General features: G+C 38.9%; 1 protein-coding gene across 1 annotated transcript in view; it reads right to left on the bottom strand.

The window, feature by feature from the left end:
- Window positions 1-7,859: 7,859 nt before the first annotated feature.
- LOC114359730 (unconventional myosin-Va-like) overlaps window positions 7,860-22,602 on the bottom strand; it is a 67,851-nt gene continuing 53,108 nt past the window's right edge. The window contains exons 36-45 of the mRNA XM_028314217.1: window positions 21,196-21,303; window positions 18,833-18,932; window positions 17,856-17,973; window positions 16,618-16,749; window positions 15,706-15,910; window positions 14,285-14,430; window positions 12,504-12,718; window positions 10,424-10,555; window positions 9,684-9,800; window positions 7,860-8,475 (exon numbers count right to left, since the gene is read on the bottom strand). Of these exons, the coding sequence (XP_028170018.1) occupies window positions 8,347-8,475; window positions 9,684-9,800; window positions 10,424-10,555; window positions 12,504-12,718; window positions 14,285-14,430; window positions 15,706-15,910; window positions 16,618-16,749; window positions 17,856-17,973; window positions 18,833-18,932; window positions 21,196-21,303 (1,402 nt within the window). The 3' untranslated portion in view covers window positions 7,860-8,346. The remainder of the gene's footprint in view (window positions 8,476-9,683; window positions 9,801-10,423; window positions 10,556-12,503; window positions 12,719-14,284; window positions 14,431-15,705; window positions 15,911-16,617; window positions 16,750-17,855; window positions 17,974-18,832; window positions 18,933-21,195; window positions 21,304-22,602) is intronic.

Genomic DNA, 22,602 nt, shown 5'->3' with positions numbered 1-22,602 from the left:
AATTTTTTTGTTTGCGCTACAAGCTTTCGAAATTATTTGAACCTTGCATAAGTACAATTTTTTTTTTGTTTTAGTAAAACTGCATTTCAGAATAAAAACTTGTTTTTAAAAAAGTTATAATTTTATTTTACACTTTTTAGTAGTATCTCAATCTCAGAGTCTTGGTTCAATTACAATACAATTTAGCACCAAAGTTCTCGAAAAGACAAATCCAGCAAACCCAAACTCGATATTTTTCCACCGTTTCGTTTAGGAATTCCTATGGCCACCTCCCGACTCCATCATCAGGACCCTGGACATCATCTAGTACTAAAGTGCTCGAAAAGACAAATCCAACGAACCCAAATTCGATGCGATGACTCCACCTCATGACTCCATCATCAGACCAGCTCAATGGTATCATAACATTGCATTGTCATCGTACTTACATAAGTATACCAAATTTCAGCTCAATCGATAGAGGAGAACTGGTCTTAAATTCAGTTGCAAGAGTTGTCCCACACATACTAACAAGTGTCGTTAGTGATCTGGTTACAAAAACTGTCGTTTTGGGTTCTGGAAGTTCTGAAAGCCCGAACGTACTTGTCAGAACGCGTTTTTCTAGCGTTTTTAGCGTGCTTTTGGTAAATAGTAGGTACTGGATTAACGATTAACGGACTTAGGATAATTTAACGGAAGTTAACGAGTCCGTTAACATTTTTTTAAGTTAACTTAAAAGTTAATCCGTTAATAGAAATGTTAACTTCGTTAATTAACGATTAACGGATTAACGAGTTAATGCCCAGCTATGCACATAACGATAGTGTAATGTCTATCAAAACTTTTGGAAAACGAACAGTAGCGAGCCACCACACATGTAATTCTCACTGAGTGAGCCTCACTCGCCTTTGTGAATTGCAACAACTATACTGAGATAGATGTATTATGTGAAACACTACTATGTGTATTAAACTAGGATAACGGTGTTGACTGTCCAATTAGTCTGTATATTTATTGAACTATCTTAAGAAAAAATATGTATTGTTCAGTTGTTTGTTTTCCTAAATAAATTAAAAAAAAAAAACATTGACGCAGAAAGGAAAAAGGACATCTGTCATTATTGCAGTGGACCCATTTGGAAATTATGAGGACTAGGTTGATCTCGGAGGAAAAAACATACCTAAAAACAGTTATTACAAGATTTTTTTATATTATCAACACTCATACACTTAGTACGGATCATGAAAATTATGCAAAACAATAAATCGGCAAATATTTTTTAATAAAGGAAGATTCAATTCATTATTACCACTTTATGGAATGTTGGGGCAAATACATCTATGAGGTGTTTTTAACTATAGGAACCCATAAAATCGCACATTTTGAAATTTAAATCGCCTGTATGATTCTATGTGAACTTGTGAAGCGACTTTGTAACTGACTTGTTTTTCGGTGAATTAGCCCCATCTCGGTGAAATTGCCCCGGCATTTTAATAAGTATGTATAAACATAAACTGCGGCAATAGAATATGCCAATCTTGCAAAAATAAAAGGCAATAAAACAACAAATGTATTCGAATTCGATGAAAAATGAGCAGGGCTTGTATTGTAGCTTATCTACCGGTTAAACAAACATACTTAAAAAATATATGATTAATAAAAAATCCCAACTAATATTATAAATGCGAAAGTAACTCTGTCTGTCTGTCTGTCTGTTACGCTTTCCCGCTTAAACCTCGCAACCGATTTTGATGAAATTTGGCATAGAGATAGTTTGAGTCCCGGGAAAGAACATAGGATAGTTTTTATCCCGGTTTTTGAAACAGGGACGCGCGCGATAAAGTTTTTCTGTGACAGACAAAAATCCACGCGGGCGAAGCCGCGGGCGGAAAGCTAGTATTACTATAAATAAACGTATTTAAGATACACACAAATGTCTCTTATTTAATTTAAATATACAACGCACCTGGCTTTATTCAGTTCGCAAACCACCAGGCAACGCAAGGCGGTTAAATCAATTTTTTCAAGTAATTTTGTATGTTTTTTTACAAGATTGTCATGCAGTATTGTCGCTAAACACAAATAACAAGGAATGTATAATAATAGCATTGCATTGTTGAATCGACAGAAGACTTTAGATTTCATTTATAACATCAATAAATATCATTAAATACAATAATATAATTTGGAATATAATTTAACACGTACAGTTTTAACTTGAGCACCTAATTATAAATACATACATCATTATTCTTTATACTTTTAGTACCTTCTATAGTTACCATATCTCACTATCAAATAGGTACAACATACATTTTAAATATAAGGAAGTTTTATATAATTTTTATGACAAAGGCGGTAAAGTAGTAGCTATAAAGAGATGTGAAAATCCCAAGATAATTTTTCGTATATTTAAGTGCCCTGCGTGCCCAAACAACTGCACACAGGTAGATTTAATGAAAGCTACTGGAAAATCCACTCTTGTAGCAGAGTTTCAGGCTGATACTGTGTAGGTTTGTTGTCGACACGACAAGAAGAATCAAAATTCTATAAATTATGCGGCAGTTATTTTAATATTGAATGAGGGAATCACAGGACAAAAATCACCCAGTTTTAACTTTTAAACTGTGGTATGGAATCTGTAATAATAACGTTGCTGCCTACCTCAGAATAAAGCCCACAGCTGAGTGAATCTGCACTAATATTATAAAGAGGAAAGTGTTGATTGTTTGTATTGAATAAGTTCAGAAACTACTGTATCGATATGAAAAATTCTTTCACCATGAGAATCCTACGTGTTTTTTTATGAACATAGCCGGAGCAGCTAGTCTATACTAATATTAGAAATGCGAAAGTAACTCTGTCTGTCTGTGTCACTTTCACGCCTATACCAGAGAACCGATTATGATGAATTTTGAAATTTTGGCATAGAGATAGTTTGAGTCCCGGGAAAGGACATAGGATAGTTTTTATCCCGGTTTTTTGAAACAGGGATGCGCGCGATAAAGTTTTTCTGTCACAGACAAAATTCCGGGAAGGCGAAGCCGCAGGCGGAAAGCTAGTGTATAATAAACAAAACAGTTATTTGTACATTTTTGAACTTCTCTCGTTTTACCGTCTTTGTCATAAATATTCTAAAATCAGGTCAATCTTCAACTTTATTACGACAAAAATTAAGTAGGGTAAACCAGAGAGTGATTGCCCACTGGTAGTGATTGCCCGCTTTAAGAATAATATTGTCAGGAGCTGACTTTGAATCACTCTAGTTAGATTTGAATTTACTAAGTAGATGGCTCCGAGATCAATGTACAGTAGATTTAAAATTTACAATAGGAAACACTAAAAAAAAAAAGATATGACGGATTTTGTCAAGACGGGTGAAAATGTTACTCAAACAGGTAAAGACTTTAACAATTTTACTAAGGAATTACTTGCTTAGAGGTTCATTTTTTTTGCAAGTTATTTAATATTCAACTAATGGTGTATAGTCATGATGAAATTATAAGTCTTTCCTCTATTGTCAATGAAAATAACTGATAAAATTTGATTTCTAACGGTCATTTTAACGGTGGGTAATCACTGCACGTAAATCTGTATATTTTTAGTTATTGCCCACCATCATTTCAGTTATTGCCATATGTTAATGTATAGTTATTGCCCAGGGAAATTATTATTAGAGTGTAGCCACCATGCAGTAGCAGTGTTTAAGTTGCTCATTGCTAGACTTGTTTTGCAATTTACAGGCATAAATATTGAAATGGCTTATAATGTTTCATTTTCAGTATGCCAAAGACTCCAAAAGTTCAATATAGCATAGAAAATTTGCAAATAGCGATTGAAGCTGTACAAGATGTATCCAACAATTTATCTACAAGAAAAATGCTGAAAAATATGGTTTGGCTTGAAAAAATTGATAAAAATTCAAACGCAAATACAAAAAATGAAAATCCTATGTTGAATCTACTAGTGAAAATGTTAATTGTACGGAAATAGATACAACTTTAGGGAAGAATAACCAACAGCTAATTGAACATTCTGAGCAACCACTTGAACTGATATCAAAGAAGATAAAAAATAAATACATATAAAATTTACATATAAAATTCAAATTTTTGCGTCGTCTATGTTTTGAAGTAGACGATTCTATCTCTACCGATTCTGAGTCATCAACATCAGCTCAAGAAATATTTGATAATATAAGGCTAAACGCAATTTATTTTGAAATTTTGAAGACTGTACTACTAGAATTTAAGTTTAATGTTTTGTTTTGTTTATTTAAAGCCTATTTTGTCATTTTAAAATTGATTATTTTGTTTTAAGAAACTGGGCAATTACTGTGCTTTGATGTGGGCAATTAGTGTAAGTAATGGGCAATGACTGTACTTTTTGGAGGATTTTAAATTTATTTCAATATTTTCTAAGTTACGTAAGTTTTAACTAAAAACTGTTAATATTCTGTTTAACAGTTTATTGAGTTATAAGAAAAAAGTCATAAATGGTCGATAATTAAAATACTTTCTTAAATTTTTCATCTTCATGTGTTTGAAATCTTTAAGTGGGCAATAGCTATACGGTTTACCCTACATCTTTTTAAGTACAAACAATAAATATTCATCTATTACACTAAATATTATGCTATATAAATATATTTAAGCTATTTTTATTTATAACAAACGTGTCCAAGCACCTAAGCTGACATTAATTAACATGGTAACGATGTTTTTATGTTTATATTTATCTATATACTTTTACAAACTTTGCAAAAGTGCAAAATCACCTTTATTATTATGCTAATAAAGTTGCTATGGAAACGGAATGTGTTTTTATGGGACAGAAGGCAAACGAAACTTAAAGTGACGGTGTTATGTTTACTACGAGTATAATAATAAGGCTTTCCGAGTGGACTAACATCACAATGTAACTTTGTATATTTACTAAAATTATTAAACGAAATACATTTTAAAGTTCGCTATCGTAAAAGGAATGCCCTAAATTAACTCGACATCCAGTATAGTTTTATTTCTCCATTAGTTTTAAGTAAAATAAAAATTAAAAGGTGATTTTGCATTTTTGCGGCTAAGAACAACTTTATCTAATGTCTATGTGTATACCTTACAACAAACAATAACTAATGGATTAGCAATTAATAATACTTTGTCGAATATTTAGACTTCAGTTATTCTGTAGTTAATTAAAGTAATAAGTAGAGCTTAAATTAAAAAAATGACAAGTAAAATGTGTCATTACGCTACCATCGATGGCTTTGCCCCATTACAAATAGGGGGTAGAGTTTGATCAATACTTAAACAAACTCAGATATTTATAGATCGTTTCATCCATGAAGACGCGCCCCACCATTCTTCCGCTAATGTTTGAGTGTTATTGGTACACGTTAAATGATCCATGAGTGCACACGCACACTACAATAATGCCGCTCGGATTACTCGGATCAAACTCCCCGCACCCCGCGCGACCGAGACCAAAAATTACTGGGGTGCGTATGTATTTTTTGTCTAGAACGAAAGCTATAGGTTGTACTCAGGATTTTCACTTTATTTGAAACTTCAGTTGCTAAATTATCGTGAATTATAACATTTTTAAACAGCTAAAGTCTAAAGAATCGACAAATATAATTGTATTTCGATGAACACCATAATATATTCGCTTATTTTATTTAATAACTAATAATACATTAATATAAGTCAAACCTGATTATTTATAAACTGTCTAACAAACAATATCATAGTAATTAAACTTAAATGTATTTAAAACTTAACTTCGTTGATTGTAAAAAATATATAACTAAGTAGGAATTATAAAATAGGAATGAAAATAATTACTGTTATAGAGTCGACTTGACCTGGGGCAAATTCAACTTTGGGGCAAATCCAACTATCTCAGAAATACAGTGTGAGTCACGTTAAAGTGTACATATGAAAACAGATGAAACTAGACCTATTTTTATCGACAAAAAAGAGGTCAAAAAATTTTCGAGATTTTTTTTAAATTTTTTATAGATTTTTTTTTCTTCCAATTACTTATTGTAAAGAAAACGTAATAACTTTTAAACTAAGCGGAATATCCTGATAAAATAAAAACAGTAATAATGCTAAATAACAGGTGATACTAAAAAAATACATAAAATAAACAAAAAAAGCCAACAAATAATAAAAAATTATACTTTTTGAAAAAAATCTGCTTATAAATTCGTGTTTTTTTTTGTTATTTGTTAAATTTCTCCAAAAATGCCCCTATAACCGGTGGTTTTTATTACTTTGTATTTTTCTCTATCGTATTACCTTCGTAAAACCAAAAATCGCATGTCTCTATCCCTATCACAACATTTGCTATGATCGTTTGAACAATGGCCTGCCACAACATTATTCTCCGCTACAGGTAAAGACAATTTTAATTTTAACTAAAATGCTTATTTTACTTCGAAATCTTTTGTTTTTATTTGAAATCTAACTTGTCTTTGTCAAAATTACAAATCTAGAGCCATTTTCAGTTTCGTTGTTAACGAAGCGTTGAATGGCGCGCCCGGAGAGGCTTAGTTCAAACGATCATTGCAAACGTTGTGATAGGGGTAGAGACATGCGATTTTTGGTTTTACGAAGGTAATACGATAGAAAATAATACAAAGTAATAAAAACCACCGGTTATAGGGGCATTTTTTGGAGAAATTTAACAAATAACAAAAAAAACACGAATTTAAAAGCAGATTTTTTTCAAAAAGTATCATTTTTTATTATTTGTTGGCTTTTTTTGTTTATTTTATGTATTTTTTTAGTATCGCCTGTTATTTAGCATTATTACTGTTTTTATTTTATCAGGATATTCCGCTTAGTTTAAAAGTTATTACGTTTTCTTTACAATAAGTAATTGGAAGAAAAAAAATTCTATAAAAAATTAAAAAAAAATCTAAAAAAAAATTTGACCTCTTTTTTGTCGATAAAAGTAGGTCTAGTTTCATCTATTTTCATATGTACACTTTAACGTGACTCACACTGTATAATTTTTAAAGGTGTTGTAAATACAAATTACTAGTCCCGCTAACCCCTCGTGGTAAGCTAAATATGCTTGATTTTATACGAAAACCTTCCTTCTGGCGCAGTTGGGTAAAAACAGGAATAAAATTCTCCAAGCAATACATTTTGCCACAGAAAGGGGCAGATTAGTAAATAGGCACTACATACAGAACTAGAAAATAGGCAATTCCAACTTCTAAATAGTTGTAATTGCCCCATAGTCAAAATTACCCCATGTCATATAATTGATTTATACTTATGGTGCTATAAAAAGCGGGTAGTTCGTATTATTAGGAAGAGAATGTGTGTGAACAATCATAATTATTTATATTATGGCAATTTTGACCGTGATATATTTTTAATAATTTATAATAATTGCAATTTTTTAAAATATTTTGTATTCTGGAATGTCTTGTGATTGATATTAATTTAATAAACATTTGTCAAATATACTTTTTCTAATCGCTATAAAAGTACTTCATTTATTATCTCATATAAAATGCAGCTGAAATCTGTTTGGTCTATATTTTTTTATTTCTACTTTATTGTTTATTATTAAGCATTAACTTTTTTTATTGATCTCAAAGTTTAAGATTATGTTTTTCTATTAAAAATAATATTGCACCAAGCAAACATTGAAAATAGCACACACATACCGAAATTATAGATTTAATTGGGAATATAATAATAAATTGATTTAAACACACTCAAAAACAAAAATAAATTCTTCTATAGAAAAAATGGCACAAATTAGACAAAAAAAAATTGTATACTCTCATAGATTTTGTAAATATTTTATAAATTATGGCATTCAAAATTGGAATGTATAATTATTTAAATTTAAATTGGGGAATGAATAAATTATAGAAATAGTATAAATAAATGCTTAAAGGCAATAAAGACAATAATGTCCATAAGTATATTGGAAATTATTAATATCATTATTTTTATTATGTGAATGTGACATTCTTGAAATTGTGTATAATTTTTGGGGCATGTATTTTTTCTTTTATATGACTTGGAGTGATACTCATTCCAAGCTTCAAGTAGGTATTGAAAAACCCACCATTCTTGGATTGCTATATCAACTGTCATTTAGACATATCCAGTATATAAGGAACTGTCTAAGTTAGACAGACATATTTACATGCAACTGCAAATATAGATTTTGGGAATTTTTTCTGGAAGTCCTGATCTGACCACGAACAATCTAAATAACATAACCCCTTGTCCTGCAGTCGGGTAACAAATATTTATAGACGATAAATCCCAAGTAATGTCACATTCGCATGTACTCGGCGAACATTCGCGCGCGAACGAACCTTGCTCGCGAGCGTCCTTAAATCTTGGTTAGGAGGCCGTCCAATTCGAGTACTTCTGGCAACTCGATCGCTTCAAGCCGGATCGGCGACGGATCGAACGGGAATTGAACGGAGAATATCATTTTGGAGTCCATCAATAGGTTTTGCTGCGAAAAGAAATCTTTGTTAGCAGAAGTTACAGCACATTTTTCATTAAGTAGTGTAACTTTAATACACTCGACATCAAATAAATCGCACCTCACGCGACAAGCACTTTCAAACGTATGCATCCCCACTTCCCACCAATATTGGCACCATTAAAAGCCTAGTTCTACTCTTCATTTAACTAAAGGAAAGGTTTTTACCCTAAAAATGTATCTTTAGAAGGATCCAGAGTCACTTATTCAAAAAATAGGTAGTTACGTTCGAGCCAACTTTTATGGCTATACTCGTAAAACTGTTAAGTTGGGATTAATCGCTATCCATCTGTTAAAGAGGACACATGAGATCATTATTTGGTTTTATAACCATAAAAATTGGTCTAATTGATCCCAGAGGTGAGCTCCAAGTGAGGTCGTTTTTAAAGTCACATTTATGGTATATGTTAATCGTTTATTAAGAAATTAGATGTGTTTTTCTATAAGGATATTTATTGGGCTTTCCAATAACACCAATATTGTTGAGGCACCATGATTGTGTCAGAAGAAAATCTTTAAAGTTCGCGTTGCGGAAGGTGCGGTTTATTTGATGCTGAGTATAGTTGAGTGAGTGAGTCAGTGAGACATCGAGTGAGATAATGAGTGAGAGTAAGTAATTGATTAATGGAGGAGTAAATGAGCGTGTTAGTAAAAGTAAGTAAGATATTGAATAAGAGAGTGAGAGTGAACAGATGAAGAGTAAATCAGTATGTGAGTGTGAATGAGAATGTGTGAGATAAGTAAAGTGATAAAATAAGTAAAGTAAGACAAAGTGAGTACCTAACGTAAGTCAGAAAGTAAATGCACTTTGTAAATGAGTGAATTTGTGAGTCTGTGAGTGAGTGTATTATAAGTTGGTAATTGAGTAAGCAGAGAATGTGGTAGTGAGTTATTGAGTTCGTGTGCGAGTTAGTGTCAAATTTTGTGAGTGACTGAGTGATATGTGTGAGGAGTTATAGTTCCAAAATACTGAACTGTCCTATCCATGACATTGACAGTGGGGCGCCACCGTCAATACGGGACCGCTGGTTCCGATTTTTGCCATGTTGGAAACCATATAGTTGAACGATGGTAGCGACCCCCTGTCATTGAGTTTGGTGGGACAGTTCAGCGTGGGTCATTTATAATTGAAGTATGCAATGAGTGATTGAAGTGTGCGAGTGAGTGATTACACTCACCGGTTCCTTGTCGAGGTTAGGTCCAGCTTTGGCGAGCATTTTCTTCTGGATCTCATGGATGAACTCGCGAGTCACTTTCACTTCATACTCCTCGGCTGGTGTGTACATATTGAGGAGCTGCGGACGAGGCATTGTGGACATTAATATGGTTTAAATAAAGAACACTATTGAGTGCACTATTTTATGTTCAACTAGCGGCCGCCCGCGACTTCGTACGCGTGGATCCCGTTTTACCCCCTTTTCCAGAATTTTCTTTGCTATAAACCTCACGGAGCCCGAGACCTTTCCAACGAATGCAAAACCGTGGAAATCGGTTCGTGCGTTCTGGAGTTATAGCGTCAGGGAGGAAAACCCGACTTATTTTTATATAGTAGACTAGAGTGGTGACTGGCGACTACGGGCTGGAAGACGTAGCGTAGGCAGGCCTCCTACTAGGTGGACTGACGATCTAGTAAAGGTCGCGGGAAGAGCCTGCATGCGGGCAGCGCAGGACCATTCATTGTGGAAAGCCTTGGGGGAGGCCTTTGTCCAGCAGTGGACGTCATTTGGCTGAAACGAACGAACGAACGATAGTAAATGACATTGTCATCATCATCATCATCAGAGGGAAGGCCTATGATCAGCTGGAAGTCTGTTCTGAGAAATCAACGTCATTGGGGGAGGCCTATTATCAGCAGTGGACGTCCTGTGGCTGAAATGATGATGATGATGATGAACTGAACTGAATTAGAATGGCATACCTTGCAGACTTGCATAGCGGTGAGGTCTGGACACATGTCGACTGTGGAATCCACGTCGGCCATGGATTTTCTGGCTTGTAAGAGGTGAACTGCTTGTGTGATGGGCTTCAGAACTCCTAATATCTCTTCCACCTGGAAAAAACAAGTATTAGTATTATTATTCTGGCCCGTTTTCTGTTTGTCTTCATAAAAATGTCGGAAACTAGCCTACAGAATGACCTCTTTTAGACTTATAATTAATTAGTTTTTGAGCAATCTTTTGAGAACTTTCTTTATAGACAATTGCCACTTTATTTTAATGAAATACAGCTGTTTTAATACGAGGGCGGCACTGAAAATTTCGGGAATCAAGGAAGTGAAACAACATTACTATTTAAAAATGTATTTATTGCTTTTTAAAGTATTCTCCGCGAAATTTGACACATATTTCTATACACGATACCAATCATTGAAGCAACCAATGCATTCGGAAGTTTGGGTCTTTAAAATGTCCGTTTTGTCGGCTTCCACAGCTTCTTCAGAGTTTCCGTAACATTAATATCTCTCTCTCTCTTCCTCCCCCCCCCCCCCCTTTCCTCTTTCCCTCTCCCCCTCACTTTTTTGTCTTTCTCTCTCTATAACATACCTGTTTAAATATCATCCCAATAAGCGGTGCGCCGACGGCGTGCGATCGCAAGCTGTCATGCGTGGCTGATAGATCGTGGTTGAGTCTCGCGGGGCCCGCGGGCCCAGGCCCGGCGGGGGCCCAGACGGGGCCCCTAAGTGTCTGACTACAATGTACTCATCATCATGTCATTTAGTCTCCACTGCATGTCGTCAAAAGTCATAGAAAGAACAAGCCGTAAACATGTTTCTTTTGAAATAAAGCCACCGACACCAACCCATCTGCTGTCTCTCTCCCTCTTCTTTTTTCTCTCTCTATCACTGACCTGCGTCTTGTCGCCGAAAGATCGTGGCGACGTAAAAAACCGCCGTCTTCCTTCCACTATTACTGGAACCTACTCAGTTAGCTCCTGTATCTGTAGTCTTAATATCTCTCTCCCTCCCCCCTATTTCTCGCCACCTCTCTCTCTCTCTCTCTCTTTTTCCCCCTCTATTTTTTATCTTTCTTCTTCTGTCACTTACCTGTTTAAAAATCATCCCAATAAGCGGTGCGCCGACGGCGTGCGATCGCAAGCTGTCGTGTGTGGCCGATAGGTCATGGTTGAGTCTCGCGGGGCCCGCGGGCCCAGGCCCGGCGGGGGCCCAGACGGGGCCCCCTAAGTGTCTGACTACAATGTACTCATCATCATGTCATTTAGTCTCTACTGCATGTCGTCAAAAGTCATAGAAAGAACAAGCCGTAAACATGTTTCTTTTGAAATAAAGCCACCGACACCAAGCCATCTGCTGTCTGCTAGCGTGGTGTGTAGTCCTTAAATATCTCTCTCCCTCTTCTTTTTTCTCTCTCTATCACTGACCTGCGTCGTGTGTCGCCGAAAGATCGTGGTGACGTAAAAAACCGCCGCCGTCTTTCTTCCACTATTACTGGAACCTACTCAGTTAACTCCTGTATCTGTGGTCTTAATATCTCTCTCCCTCCCCCCTATTTCTCGCCACCTCTCTCTCTCTCTCTCTTCCTCTTCCTCTCTTTTATATCTATCTCTCTCTATACCTGTTTAAAAATCATCCCAATAAGCGGTGCGCCGACGGCATGCGATCGCAAGCTATCATGCGTGGCTGATAGATCGTGGTTGAGTCTCGCGGGGCCCGCGGGCCCCGGGCCCGGCGGGGGCCCGGATGGGGCCCCCTAAGTATAATTAGTATCTGACTACAATGTACTTATCATCAGGTCATTTAGTCTCCACTGCAGGAGCACGACACTAATTTACTAGATAGAGGTAAATGGAGGATCTACACTTTCCATCCTGATCAGACTACTGAAAGTCATAATATACCTACATTTTGTATTTGTGTCTCGTTGACCTTAGACGTTACAAAACACCTCCCCACACCGCTCCCCCGGGAATCTTCTCAGATGTACCTATAGTTTAAAAAACCTGCAGTCTAAAGTCATTTTTTAATTGCTAGTGTGTCTAACCTGCTTAAAAATCATCCCAATAAGCGGTGCGCCGACGGCATGCGATCGCAAGCTATCATGCGTGGCTGATAGATCGTGGTTGAGTCTCGCGGGGCCCGCGGGCCCAGGCCCGGCTGGGGCCCGGACGGCCCCGGGGCGCACGCTGATCTCCTCGTATTCGAGGATCGCCGGCACTATCAGGCGCTCTAGCTGCCGTTCTAGGAGGTGGATCAGTCCTGGGGACAAAAGATTTACAATTAGCTAGAAAATTGGTTTAGTCCTATGTCAATGTCAGCGACGAATTTATAGGGTGACTATTAATTATCTGCTGACCACTATGAGCGCGTTCAATGCGTTGCCAAACAGGTGCGCGTAACGTATTAACTGACCGCATCCAGGTGCTTTCTCCCACTTACACCAGATCGTCGGTCATTTTCTTCGATTGTTTTGTATAGCGATCGCAAACGACCGAGATGACAGCATAGGAGGAATTCAACCTATAGGTTCACTGGACCTAAATGACGGTGGACTTACCCTGCTTAATCTACAAGTAGCAACGAAGAGTCAATCCTCTGACTGACAGCACAGTCAGGGGATGCCAATGGAGTGTCAGGTATGCCAACAGTTCGGGGATATTAACAGTCAAGGAATGTCACCAAAAAGTCCGCTTAAAGACTCATCTGTGCGATGTCATAACATGTCAGGGGATGTCATCGCTGTTGTCGCTACAACGAGTGAAGATACTAGCAGAGTAAGAAGATGTCAACAGAAAATCAGAAGATATCAACAGTCAGGGGATGTCGGTAAAGGGTCGCTTATCTAGACATAAACCGTGATGTCGCAATTCGCAACAGCGAGTCAAGGGTTGACAACAGTCAGACGGCGTCATAATCAACATTCAGGGGATATTAGCAGAAAATCAGAGGATGTCAGCATTCAGGGATTACTCCAGCAACCGGCTGTTAGCATGTCGTCCCAAAGCGATGGTAGCTCAGCTATATTTGAGACGTGAATAAGTGTCCTAAAAAGGGTCTACTAATTAACTTGACTAATTGATAAACTTACCCTGGTAGATCCACACGGCGATGTCGCTGAGCACCTGGCGATACTCTGACAAGTCAAATATGCGCAGGCACTGCTGGTTCTGGCGCGGCGTGTTGGCGCTCTGGTACACCGCGTCGCCGCTGGACTGCCACGGGTTGGAGACTCAGGGAATGTCGAAAGTCAGGGAATGTCAAGAGTCAGGGAATGTCAACATCCAAGGTATGTCAAGAGAGGGTCCGCTGACCCTAAAAGATCTAGACGGCGAAGCCACAACAGCGAATGAGGAGATACTAGCAGAGTCAAGGGATGTCAACATAAAGTGAAAAGATGTCAACAGTCAGAGGATGTCAGTAGAGGGTCGCTTTCCCCGGTCTGGTAGACATACATGGTGATGTCGCAACAGCGAGTCAAGGGTTGACATTGACAACAGTCAGGCGAGGCGACGTCATTGCCAAGAGAATCAGGAGATATTAGCAGAGATTCAGAGGATGTCAACAGAGTCAGGGATCAGCAGCAGTCAGTAGATGCCTCGATGTCGTCCCAAAGCGATGGGTGGAATCAGCTATATTTGGGACGTGTATAAGTGTCTTCAAAACAATTTGGCTACTCAATAAGCTCACCCTGGTAGATCCACACGGCGATGTAGCAACAGCAAATCAACACAGGGTCCGCTCACTCTGATAGATTAAAGCGACGTCACAACTATGAACGGGAGTCAGGATATGTCAGCATAGAGTCAAGGGTAGTCAGTAGCTCACCCTGGTAGATCCACACGGCGATGTCGCTGAGCACCTGGCGGTACTCTGACAAGTCAAATATGCGCAGGCACTGCTGGTTCTGGCGCGGCGTGTTGGCGCTCTGGTACACCGCGTCGCCGCTGTACTGTCGTAGATTGTTCAGTAGCCTGGAGAGAGATTGGTGTTAGAATCGGGATGACTGTGGTAAAGCCCGGTCTGCGAGCACGTAGAATTTTGTCCAATGACCTCAAGCTACCCATCCTTATCGCTCGCACGTAATTATGTTGCTGTCGCGGCTGTGCGACGGGCGCCCGCAGTGAGTGTGCGAGCGCGACAGCAACATAATTACGTGCGAGCGATAAGAATGGGTAGCTTGGGGTCACTGGACAAAACAATCTACGTGCTCGCAGACCAGACTATAGTTGAAAAATTTGTACAGTAGTTTTTATTTTATTTTATTGTTAGGAAAACAAACAGCATTCTATAACACATATAGAGTTACCAATTAAATTAGTGGTGTAAATCACGTAAAAAAACCTCAACGACATGCAAGCGATTGACACTTTTCGTATTGATGTGTTAATCGCCCGATATTGTTTCGATTTCGTGTTTATGCGTATTCGATCGTGACCAGATGACCAGACTGACTTCCGGCCACCCATCCAAGTGTGACCAGAGTTACTCACTGTCACCCATCCAAGTGTGACCAGAGTGACTCCCTGTCACCTATCCAAGTGTGACCAGAGTGACTTCCGGTCACCCATCCAAGTGTGACCAGAGTGACTTCCGGTCACCCATCCAAGTGTGACCAGAGTGACTCCCTGTCACCTATCCAAGTGTGACAAGAGTGACTTTGACCCATCTGAGCATATTGGCCAGCCACAGCGCGTTGCAAGCCACGCTGTCGGCGCGCCGCTTGAGGGTCTTCTTGACCCCCGGCCCCCTCTAGTGACCCCCGGCCCCCTCTAGTGACCCCCAGCCCCCATCTAGACTTCCGGCCCACCATCTAGTGACTCAAGGCCCCCCATCTATTCCCACCTCTCGTTCCCACCACTGCAACTCCTGTGTAGCCAGGATCTACAGCTTGACCGCCACAAAAACCCAACCAATGAAGGTCAAGTTTGTCGCGGGGGAAAGTTAAACTGTCATTGGACCCGCAACGAAATTAATCAGAAGAAGATAGGAGGGGTTCGACTTCCCTCCATTGCAAAGCGGATGAAAGGTGACAAACAAAGATTTAAAACCTTTAAGAAAAGATTATGCCCCCGGCCTCCCATCTAGTGACTCCCGGCCCCCCGGCCCCCCCTCTAGTGACCCCCAGCCCCCATCTAGTGACCCCCAGCCCCCATCTAGTGACTTCCAGCCCCCATCTAGACTTCCGGCCCACCATCTAGTGACCCCCGGCCCCCCATCCAAGTGTGACCAGAGTGACTTTGACCCACCTGAGCATATTGGCCAGCCACAGAGCGTTGCAAGCCACGCTGTCGGCGCGTCGTTTAAGGGTCTTCTTGACGCCGGTCCGGACGGCCTTCATGAGCTGGTGCATCTTGGGTTCGTCATCCACGTGGTCCATGTGACGCAGCATCATGAATAGGATGTAGGCGGGTAGGCCTGGGAGAAGTGTTACGGCCACTTTTGGCTTCAGATCTGGAAGAAACATACACAATTTGACTACATGCCGCTTCTGACAAGAAAAAAAGGGAAGCTTCGCGAAATTCTCACGTCCGAAATACCGCAGTGATATTTATTATTTATTTATTATTATTAATTTTTAATCAAAAAAGTTATGACGCGTTGAAGTTCCGCGTAACGTCACAAAGTGCTATACTTTTAATGTTGCTGCACTTCTTGACGTAGCGGACCACTTCTTGTGAACTTTGGCACGCTTTATCTCTATTTCATTAGTTTGAAAAAGTGAAAAATATGTGTCGAGTATTTTTTTATAAGTTAACTCACTAATTTAAACTCTCGCTTTTTTACCCAAGAAACATCCCTATTTAGATGATTGAATTTCTTCTGCTATTCTTTTCAGCACCAGTTCATTATGTTCTCCTGAAGTGTTGGTAAGGTAAGCTAAGTATTAAATAAAGAGCTTTGACTTTGACTGCAACTTTTATGCCCCAGCGGCCATCAGCTCTGCGAGCTATGTGTCCCGCCCACTGCCACTTGATTTTAGCAATTCTGCGAGCTATGTTGGTCACTTTGGTTCTCCTGCGGATCTCCTCATTTCTGATTCGATCACGCAGGGAAACTCCGAGCATAGCTCGCTCCATCGCCCTTTGGGTGACCTTGAGCCTTCTTATGAAGCCCATAGTAATCGACCACGTCTCAGATCCATTAAAGATTAATCTCACCTGTAATAAGTTTCTTGATAATGATGGCTTCGTCCTGCCTCTTGTACTCGAACATCCCAAGATACTCCCTCTCTTTCTTGCGCGTCACCGGCGTGATCTCTAGGCCTATAGAAACATTCGGCACCACTGTTTCTGTGGACAAATGGTCAGTCAATAATGATGAATTGTTACAAAAAAAGCATGGTATATACAGGATTAAGGACGTAGCACACTTATCAACTCGGAAAGGGATCGTAACCGTATCAACTAGAGGCGGTCAGTATTCCATATTGTATATCCATACTGCAACGCGCACTTATCCGCATAACCGACAAGCCTGGCGGTTGACAACGCGCGAAAGGCGATACGGTGTTGTTCCCTTTCCGTGTTGATAAGTCTGACATTACCTTTAAATAGTGGTACTAGGTGTCAAAAAAAAATTATATTTTATACATAACTAGCGGCCGCCCGCGACTTCGTACGCGTGGATCCCGCTTTACCCCCTTAGAGGTGGAGTTTTGCAAAATCCCGTCTTAATGAGCACCTACGTTCTAAAAGGAACCCCCATGCAAAATGGCAATGCCAGATTTTGTATGGAAGGTGGCGTCTTTTTTTTTTCGCGCGGCCATCGACCAATCTTTGTTTTTTTATTACAAAATAGTGTAATAAACCAAACTTACTATGACATGTATACCTCTAAACTCAGTCTGAACTGAGTTACGAGCGTTAGAAGTTTGATGATTTTCATACTAGATTTGCTTTTTGCGCGCAACTTTTGTAAGAAATTGCAACAAAATATTGCACTATTTTTTTATTGCGCTGATTCTGCTCCACACTGATGTCTGGAGCCTTTAATGGTTGGTATTGTTTGTTTACACATACAATGTCACTATTTTGTTGCAATTTCTTACAAAACTTGCGCGCAAAAAGCAAATCTATAATGTAAATCATCAAACTTCTAACGCTCGTAACTCAGTTCAGACTGAGTTTAGATGTATACATGTCATAGTAAGTTTGGTTTATTTGTAATCTATTTATTATTACACTATTTTGTAATCAAAAACCAAGGTTTGGTCGATGGCCGCGCGAAAAAAAAAAGACGCCAATTTCCGGCATTGTCTTTTGAGACTCCTAACATTTGCAGTTTTTGAGATTTCTTGATGAGTGAGTGAGTCAGTCGGTCAATCAGTGACCGACTGACGACGGTCAATCAGTGACCGAGTTCGTTTTATAGATAAAGATGCCTTATTCTGTCATACCCGTAGTCTCTAGGATATCGTTGACATCCTCTATCCCAGCTTCCTTCAGTTTGTTCACCAGCAGCCTTATCTGGTTCTTGTAGCGGCGGCAGCTCTCTGATAGCTTGTCCACTCGTTCCTGTATTTTTTTTATATTATGAAGAATTGAAGATGCAGAAAAATTAAGCGAGGTTTAGACTAGCAATAAAACTTGCACAAGTCGGCACACATGGCATGGCATGGCACACAGTGGTAAACAGCTTGCGGTAGTTAATGTACCATCGGCAACAGTATTAACTATCCATCGCCTGTCATGTCGTCTCGTTCTATCGCAAAGAATCACCATTTGATGAGAGCGAGAGCAAAAACGGAAATGGATAGTTAACTGTGTGGCCGTGTGTACAGCGGAGGTAAATAATCATAAGTCACATTAAACTAGGTCTAACTATCCATTAAAATAGTATACCACTAAAGAATGTAGATAGATTTTTAAAGTAATGTTTGATTCAAATCATCATAACAGGACGTCCACTGCTGAACATAGGCCACCCCTAATGATTTCCACATTTCCCGGTTGGCAGCGGCTAAAAAAGGCTATGCTCGGTGTTTCTTTACGAGATCGAATCAGAAATGAGGAGATCCCTAAACGAACTAAAGTCGCTGACATAGCCCGACGGATTAGCAAGCTGAAGTGGCAATGGGCAGGGCACATAGTACGCAGAACTAACGGCCGATGGGGCAGCAAGGTTCTGGAGTGGAGGCCACGCATTGGACAATGCAGCATGAGACGTGTACATACGGCAGAACAACCCAATTTTACTTGTAAACTTTTATCTTATGGAGGCTTTTGCGACGAATCTTTGTAAAACATTTGTACATACTTGTGTGTACACATCTTGACACATATCTATGACAGGCAGAACAATTCAATTTTACTTCTAGATTTAAATCTAACGGAGGCTGTTCTGCTAGCTAGTTTTTAATGGGATTTACTTTACCTGCAAAGCCAAGCTCTCTGCTGCCAGCCGAATGATCTCATTCTGAGCAAACTCCTGATTTTTGTTCTTCGGCTCCTGGCTCAAGTCTGCGCTCAGCAACCTGCGAAGAAATGTCGCTGGTTATGTCACCTTGATTGAGAATTGAATGTCAACCTTATGTGTATGAAATAGAGCTTAATTTATAACTGTATACCTTCACTGGTTGGGTTATTGCCGGTCAATCTGTAGATCCTGGCTACACAGGAGTTGTAGCGGTGAAAACTAGAGGTGGGAATAGTTCTGAGGGCGTAGTGTGAGTTTACATCAAATGTCGTCACTAGCGAGCGAATTAAAAAAAAATTATGAAGATTTTAGGTCTTGAAAGTTACCGCTAGGGGCGCTGTACAATTAGTCATATATTTAATGTCACTTTTTTACACAGTCTCTCTCGACATCGAATGCGTTTGACGAAAACTTACACTATGCCCCCTGTAGCTCTCAAAATAATATGAAAACTGGTCGTGGTGCATTCAAAAACCATTCATATTTCTTTCATTTATTAACAATCATAAACAATAAAAAAACATACCAATAAATAAATAAAAATTCTCACCTACCTTTTGTAACATTCATACTTAAACCTAAATTATTCCTAATAATGTAAATGTCAAATTCATTATAACATTTTTCTTGTAAATAAAACTGCTGACGTCATTCCTATAATATTTTTTAAACTTATCCAGTATCTTCTTACTAGTTGTATTTGCATCTTCCTCGCTGAAATAAATATTAATGCTATTCTAATACTTATTTGTAAGGTACATTATGACATGGTTTTAAAGTTAATTTTGCTAACAATAACCTGCAACCAGCATGCATGCATGTGTCAACAGTATTGAATGTACTTCAACCCTATATATTTTGACAAACTACACTTGCGAGCAAAAGTATGGAATCACTTACATGAAGTTGTTTCCACGCGATCTTGTGTACTAACCAATTTGTTAGTAACAAAAAAAGTAGCACCATTTTAAAGATTAAACTTTTAGCTTTAAATTGATACCAAATTCATTTAAATCACACCAGTAATTAAAAAGATATCCCGGCTAATGTGAAGAAGTAAGGAAAAAGACATGTATCAACTGTTTGATACGTCGCGAGTTGCGGCCTATTTACCCCCCATAAAAGCACGTGTTTTCGGATTTTTGCTTTCACACGTTGATCCATACACATCTCCGCTTCTTTTGACACTTTACCTGGGATTCTACACCTTCAGAAGCGGCACAAATCGTTGCACTATTGCAAGAAGGGCTCAGCCAGCGGGCTGTCGCACGTCAGCTCCACATAAGCCAGTCCTGGGTTTCGAAAGTTTTAAGACGCTTTCGGGAGACTGGTGGCTTTATCCCGAGACCAAGTTCTGAACATTGCCGGTGCACATCGCAGAGGGAAAACCGTTTTTTCATGTCAACTTCTCTACGAAATCGTCATTTGATAACCTCTTTATGACAATTTTTTTTTTGTTTACAAGTTATATCCAAATCGAGTGTGAGAAATATCCTAGAGATTTCTCCCGTTGGCGTAATATCATGGGAATCATACAACAAATGATTATTATATAGATATTATGTTACAATAGCCAAGTGAAATACAAGACAACTTACCCCTTGTAACTTGTTGGGTACAGGATAGCAAACAGAATTGCCAAACTTTCGGTAGGTCGGTACCACTTCTGAATTGTTGAAATACTCCAGGATATGTATTGAAACCACGTACTTTGAACTCAATATTCTTATTTCGAATAATCACATTTTACAATCGCATCAAAACGTAATCCGCCATCGTATGCTTTTTTTTTTTTATATAGTTTTTCACGGCTCTGGGTGCATGCCCTTTTAAGCCAGTCTTTGAAGTCCGTTGAACTTTTGTTTGAATTTGACACATGACAACTTTGTTTGACACTTCACTACACTGATTCACTANTTGCCCTACATGCCTTTTTTCTTACTTCTTCACATCAGCCGGGATATCTTTTTAAATACCGGTGTGATTAAAATGAATTTGGTATCAATTTAAAGTTAAAAGTTTAATCTTTAAAATGGTGCTACTTTTTTTGTTACTAACAAATTCGTTAGTACACAAGACCGCGTGGAAACAACTTCATGTAAGTGATTCCATACTTTTGCTCGCGAGTGTATACAAACTTGACCTTCACTGCTTGGGTTTTTATTGGCAGTAGTTCCTGGCTACACAGGAGTTGCAGCGGTGGGTAAGAGAGGTGGGAATTTCTTTTTTAATACTCAATACTATGTTTAGTGTATTAAAAATGTAACAGGAGTGGGTTGGCCTGTTAATTAAAAAAAAAATACTTAGAAAGAAAAACTTACTTCTGGTATTTCTCATTTTCTTCCCGAAGTCGCTCGATCTCAGCTTTAGTCTTCGATATGTGCTCGGAATAGAACTTCTTCTCGGCTGTCAACTCATCTTGTAGTTGTCTGAAATAAGAAACATTAAGAAATCATCATCATCATCAGGTCATTTAGTATCCATTGCGGGAGCATGACCCTCTGAGAAAAATGAAGGCAGAATTGAGGGCAACAACACTTAAATTAAGGGTCAGGGGACTTAAATACGATAGTATTGATATGTATTCATCATTTTGGTCATTTAGCCTACGACTAGGAGATAATAAGAACACGAATTTATTTAATTTACTAGAGGCAAATGGAAAAATTGAGACAAAATTCAGAGCAACTGGACTCAAATGTCACCTATTCTCTCTCTTCTCTGTGTCGCCTCGCTCTCTCTCCTCTTTCTCTATCACCATAATAAAACTACCTGTTAATTCCCTTGTGCGCTTTGCAAGCTGAGGCCAGCTCGTCATCTCCGTTTATGATGTTCCATCTGAGTCAAAACCGGGACCTCTCTCTCTCTCTTTCTTATCTCTCATCTCTCTCTCTCTCTCCTTTCTCTTTTCTCTCTTTCCTATCTCTCTCTCGCTCTCTCTCTCTCCATATAAAAACAATAATATTAACTGTTAATTCCCTTCTGCGCTTCATAATAGACGCCATCTCCGTTTATGATGTTTCATCTGAGTCAAAAAGGGGACCTCTCTCTCTCTATCCATTCTCTTATTTCTCTCTCGCCATATAAAAACAATAATATTACCTGTTGATTCCCTTCTGCGCTTTGCAAGCTGAGGCCAGACGCCATCTGTTTATGATGTCCCATCTGGAAGTCAAACCCGGGACCTCTCTCTTTCTCTCTCTCTCTCTTATCTCCCCTCTCTACTATCTCTCTCCTATTTCTTTCATATCTCTCTCTAAACTCTTTCATTAAACTTAGTTCTAAGCATAGTAACTATAGTACTTTTTTTCGTCGTGCGAACACCGCTGAGAGTGGACGTGTTTCTCGTCGTACTGACTGTGCTACAATATTAGTAATACCATTCTCGCCTCTGTGACAGTTGTGTTAAGTGCCGATATCCTGTGCTTATAGCCGCGCGAAAACGTGTGAATATTATTGCCGTCTCAGTCTTGTGTCGTTGCTCATCGCTGTAGCGGCGAAGTGACTTCATTCACTCGCGGTGATTAAAAGGACAGCATCACAATATTCTAACTCACTCGCACCTATTGAGAACATTTACGAAGATGGCTACACAACGCACACCACCAAAATTTCCTTCAAATCCGGACTTATCAACGTCAACAATGAACGACGCTTGTTTAATGTCACGTAAGCGTAAACAACCTGAGGATGACATCTGCCAGCGTTTTAATCAACTTGAAACGAAA

Source organism: Ostrinia furnacalis, unplaced genomic scaffold (genome assembly GCF_004193835.3).
Source record: "Ostrinia furnacalis isolate ACB-3 unplaced genomic scaffold, ASM419383v2 OfSCF4632, whole genome shotgun sequence".
Lineage (NCBI taxonomy): Eukaryota > Metazoa > Arthropoda > Insecta > Lepidoptera > Crambidae > Ostrinia > Ostrinia furnacalis.
This window is presented reverse-complemented; position numbering and strand designations above follow the sequence as displayed.